The sequence below is a fragment of the Paramacrobiotus metropolitanus genome, unplaced genomic scaffold, assembly GCF_019649055.1.
Source record: "Paramacrobiotus metropolitanus isolate TYO unplaced genomic scaffold, Prichtersi_v1.0 Parri_scaffold0000001, whole genome shotgun sequence".
NCBI classification, from domain to species: Eukaryota; Metazoa; Tardigrada; class Eutardigrada; order Parachela; family Macrobiotidae; genus Paramacrobiotus; species Paramacrobiotus metropolitanus.
Genome location: NW_026570221.1, coordinates 1,448,250 through 1,453,617, shown reverse-complemented (window position 1 = coordinate 1,453,617; position 5,368 = coordinate 1,448,250). Strand labels below are relative to the sequence as shown.

Sequence of the window (5,368 nt, the reverse complement as noted above, 5' to 3'; positions counted from 1 at the left end):
CAAAAACGCCAAGGAGTTCGCCTCGCCCATCTGCAATGTCACACTGCTGGCTAACTATTCGGTCAACTTTTTCCTGTACTTGACCGTTAGCAAACGCTACCGCGTACAGTGCACACGGACACTGCAGACATGCTGCGGTAATAGTAATATTGCAATGTCCTTCAGTACGAGAGGCGGTATGGGTCTGACGGGCAGTACCACAAGGCGGCAGCGCATGTTACGGTTTCTAACGTCAAAGCCTTCGAAGAACACTTGTTTCGGCTCAATACACTCCAGCTCCACAATGGAACGTGTGGCCAAACACGAAGCCATCCAGAAAATGGAAACCAAACTGTGACCTTTAAAAGGCGCGACGTCATGGTAGCATAAGCTGCTTAGTAAACGTTGAGATGTTCTGGGAGGCCGGAGTTCATCATTTTTGGAAGTATCGGCACTGTTAATGTTGCTATAGTTTTATATCATTTCGGCAACAGCCTAAGAAATGTTGCTAACAAATGTAGGAGTAAAGATAGAGCAAGCCTGACTGAGTTATCGTAATGGTGAGTAAAAAAAGCGCAAGCAGTAGCTTTTATAGTATTCAAACCCGCTCTCCGGTTGTTTTAGTCATATAATAAACGAATGGGCTCATGATAAGGAACTAATTTCTTAGAAATGTGTAGTAGGTGACCTTCCAATTTCTTCCACCCATCCTTTTCGACATGTGGAGACTATCCAAAAATGTTCGCTTAGTTCTACCAAAAACACACGTTATCCAAAATCTACGGCCAGTCAAATGCATATTCTCAACTCCGCATATTGATCGACTAGGCTACGTCGAACTTTAATATGGATTAATCGTACGCTTACCGACATTCCTCATAAATGTGCCATCGTAATGGTACACCTTACGACTGGCAATATCGTGGTAACCATTTCCGACATCCATCGTATCTTCCGGAATTAGTGGCGCTGGCGGATTTGCGACCAATAACGCTTAAATCATCAATACAAATTACAGGATTAATAACTCAACACTGCAACCAAGTTTGCTTGTCTTTATGTTATTGGACATAACTAACGACAACGCTCTGTGTCAACTAACGTTTTCCGCTAAGGTCATTTAGATTTCCTTCCAAAATCTCTGATCGTTCCCATCGCAGTATCCCCAAGGTTTATTCGCATCTGCCAGACCCGATCCGGGAAGTCCGCCGTCGTATATCAGTCCATCTGGAAAGACTAAGTGACCCTGCAAACATTTTCTGTTACCGACAATTTTAAAGGTATTGTAAAAGTTTAGTATTCGACCGTACTGAGCTCAGCTTTCCATGTTCCCATGTGCCTTTGAACAGTGTTCCGTCAGGATAAATTATCTGTCCTTCTCCATGGTAAAGGTCATCCTCGAAGCCGCCTTCGTACACCATGCCTTCTTTGGTGACGTACCGGCCGGTGCCATTTGCTCTGCAAATTTGTTTTCGATCAGATCACATAATTTTCGTATTCTGTTCGAACGTTATATTATGAAATTAATAGTACCTTCCGTTGCGAGTTGGTCCAGCATAGTGATTGTCCTTTGGGTTGTCTGCCGCTGTTTTGTTTTTACTGCAGACTGGTACCATTGTTTTACAACAAGACTATTTTTTTAGTGAGTACTGCAAAACTAAGTGAATGGTGGAGTTGCAACGCCAACGCAAACGCAAGTGTGCTTCGATATTTCTCCGAGGTCACCATGCAACGAAGCGGTGGAGTAGTTGTTAAAGAGGCCTCCAACTTATGCATAGTGTGTTTTTCATTTAAAACAACATTGTAGACTTTTTGCACGGAACACATTACTGACCAATGTCCTAGAACACGAGATGAAGCTATATAGATAGTTCCACATTGATAATGCGGTATTAAAAGCTTGAGCTTGCAAGTAGAAACAAACTTTACACAATAGTGCACAGTGTTTTGGTTGTACACAAATATGGCGTATGTTAAAATCGTGCGCTTACGAAAACACTTCATCAACAACAATGCCGACATACGTAACAAACAAAGCACGATTCTTTCTGATAGTGAGCTACTCGTCTGTACACGGACTGTCTAACTGTACCGTAAGGTACGTGAAGTTCGCTCCAGTTTTATGCCAGGGACGGTTTTTTAATCCATGTATTGTACATTCGTCAGATTAATTTGCTATGGATTATAGAGTAGCATTTATGCACAATCATACAGGCATGATAAAGCGTAGAACTGTATAATTATGTATTCAGCAAAATACGTACTGTACTTGTACCATACTTCTTACGGTAAATTGCCCAACGCACAAAAACCGCATTGCTAATACTGCACCGTACAACTTACTTTCAAAAATTTTGTCTTTAACTTAATTGCACCGCATATGCCTTCATCAAAGTGAATCTTTGCCCGGAGCTTTAGTCTTCACCGGCTTTTTTCAGAATCGTTCTTTCGTTTTATCAGCAAAAAATTTGTATATCAGGCAGCATCAGAGGTCAAATGCACGATATAATTCCAGTGTCATGGCGCGGTCCGTACATGATAACGAGATCGTAAAAACCATTTTCTGGGAACAGCATACGTATTTTTATTACGAATACTTAACCCACAATATGCAATGCTGGAATTAGTGGACATGGAGCTTTGTAAGGCTTTAACTGGTTTGCAAATCGGCATGGTAGTCAAATTCAAACTCGTCTAATAAGAAAATGCCCTTTTTCAAGAATTATTACTAATTTTCAAAAACTTACTGCACATTCATGAATCGACTTTGCATATTAGTGGTTGCTACCGGCAGTGTAGCATTTGACGCTTTTTATGATAGTGCCAGAGGCATGACAATGTTAAGTTTCAAGTAATCGAAAGTCAGACGCGTGCGGCTCGGCTGCATGCGAGAACTGACAGAAAAACATTAATACAAGGTATTGAAGTTTCGAGTACCTACGATATTCACCAAAAGAAAGCGGAAACGTAAGATTTTGATGATATCATACAACTATGTTCATCAATGGCACGGCTGTTTGTGGAGATCTCGGCGATCGCAACATTACGTCTGATAAAGCGTTTTCCGATGACCAGATTGCCGGCGCACATTATTTGTGGTGGATAGTGTATCCCATTTTGCTAACCTGCTGTACGGTTGGCAATGGCCTGAATTTGATAGTACTGGTTCGCGAGACCAAGAGGAGTAGTACCACGTCATACAAAATAAGGCCTGCTTCGCCCTGCTCCAAATCCGGCATCCGACTTCGCTCTCCATTCATGCATTCAATGCAGGATGACCCTTTGACCTCGTTATATACTCAAAATCTTTCGAAGATTCCGAAATCATAGTTTTCGTTACCTTCTATTTAAGTCGGTTATTGTGGAAACGTGACGCTTACGAGTTGCCTTTCTCTAGTGTGGTTTTGTATACGAATAATGCTACGAATTTGGAATAATGCTAAGGTAAGCATTATACGATTGGATGCAATTTGTATACTTATTCTTAGCATTATTCCAGATCTGACAATTTGTGTAACTGCTAAGCATTATACAAATTGCCAGAATTTGAATACTGCTAAGCATTATACAAATTAGTAATGCTAAAACACATACAAAATTTTTTTAACTTGAAAATTTTTTCATGTGATTGAATTGAGGTTGAGCCGTTAAGGTATTTACTGAATAAAAAACTGTACGTAAAGACCAATGTCGAATCTTTAATGGGTTTTCGTGTCCTTCAAAACTTTTTACATGTCAAAACGCTGGAAAATGTTTCGCAATACCTACAGGAAGAAAGCCGATGAATTTTCGACACCGACCGCTAGTAGTACCGTTCATTTGTAAGTTTTTAGACTAAATTCAAGCGCATAAAAAATTTTTAGAATTCGCAGTTTTATACGCCTTTTAGCATTATTCCGAGATCGGTAATTCCTATAATGCTTAGCATTATTCTTAACCCACGGCATTTGTATACTGTAATGTAATAGCAATATTCGTAATTCACGAATTAGTATAATGCTGAGCATTATACTAATTCAGTGGGTTACGAATAGTGCTAAGCATTATACAAATATAAATACGAATCAGTTCTGCTTAGCAAAAGCCACACTCATCATAAATCAAGCAAACACCGTCACAACATTCATCTATGGCAGGTCACCAATCCGCTCTTAACTTGACCGCTGTCATACAGTGCACCCATCCACGGTTGACGGTTAAGCTAAAATTAATATGAAGTGGCAAACTATCCGGGGTTAACTATTACGTTATTGCGTTACTGAGCTTTTTAGTGTTCCAAGGGCTTCATGTACCTATATGGCATATGCGATATCAATAACTGTGTAAAGCTGATGAAACTGTGCAAATCCATGAAAGTAAGAAAGTCAGAAGTCAAACTGCAAACTGCCTTCAGAGCGGTTGACATTCTGTCTACTTATAAATCTTTCTCCATTTTAGAACAGAGAGAATGCCTCTAGACGCCATGTTTGTTTGCAAGGAGGAGAACGGCGTAAAGTATTTTTGCTTTAGCGATACTCTTCGTATGGAATGGCGTGTAGCTAACAAGTCGTTTATACTTGTGCGGGTCAAGTCCAGGCGGTCCTTTAAATGATGATGGGACCAATGCTGGGTGTGAGCAGTGTATTGAGAGCATGGAAGAATACGATGTGCGTGTGGCTCGTAAATTTATCAGAATGAAGTTGAGCGGGGAAATGATCCAGACGTTGAGAAAGTCCAATTTTAAATGGCAGCCTTTAGTTCGCGTAATCGTGGATGGCGTGCGAAAAGAAATTTTCACCAAAGTGAATGGACGTGCGGTAAAAGAACAAGCACAGATCTGCATTATACGCCCAACCGATGGTGGACCTTTGGAACTTTCTGTGTTGGAGTTTCGAATCCTCTGCGCGACTCTAATGACACTAATTGATCAGCGATGGTAAGCACAACAGTCAGAACTTAATGGGAGAAAGCTTGTAAGTTCTCAGTGTCAGATGTAAAGCTGTTTTCGCGTACTCGTCGATATCAAGGAAGTTTAGCAATAAATAGTCACTTACAACGTCTTGTATTTTCTATGTTTACAAAATAATACAAGACTAGATTCAACAGAATTTTGGTAGTAACTCATTCATTCTCATTTTGTAACTCATTCATCTTCATTTTGTTAGTAACTCTTGTATCCTTACTTCGAATGAGTTACTAACAAAATTCTGTTGAATCTAGTCTTGTATTATTTTATAAACATTGCTTTTTAAAACGACTGGCAAAGTATTTGGTGCTTTCTCTTCAAAACGTCTGGTTATTCGTTTCGTTTAAAAGTACATGACGAAGCTTTTCTAAAATGCAGGTATCAAAATTTATTACCATTATTAATAGTTTGCTCCAAGTCGTAGCCTTGAGTTATTGCTGCTAT

The 5,368-nt window shown here is 39.9% G+C and overlaps 1 protein-coding gene across 1 annotated transcript; it reads right to left on the bottom strand.

Moving 5' to 3' along the window:
- Positions 1–411: 411 nt before the first annotated feature.
- On the bottom strand, positions 412–1,632 carry LOC129580721 (MORN repeat-containing protein 5-like). The gene is given in 6 exon segments (XM_055471384.1): positions 412–731; positions 847–972; positions 1,082–1,102; positions 1,105–1,225; positions 1,290–1,437; positions 1,513–1,632. Coding segments are annotated over 6 exon segments (585 nt in total). The 5' UTR covers positions 1,596–1,632; the 3' UTR covers positions 412–645.
- Positions 1,633–5,368: the final 3,736 nt, after the last annotated feature.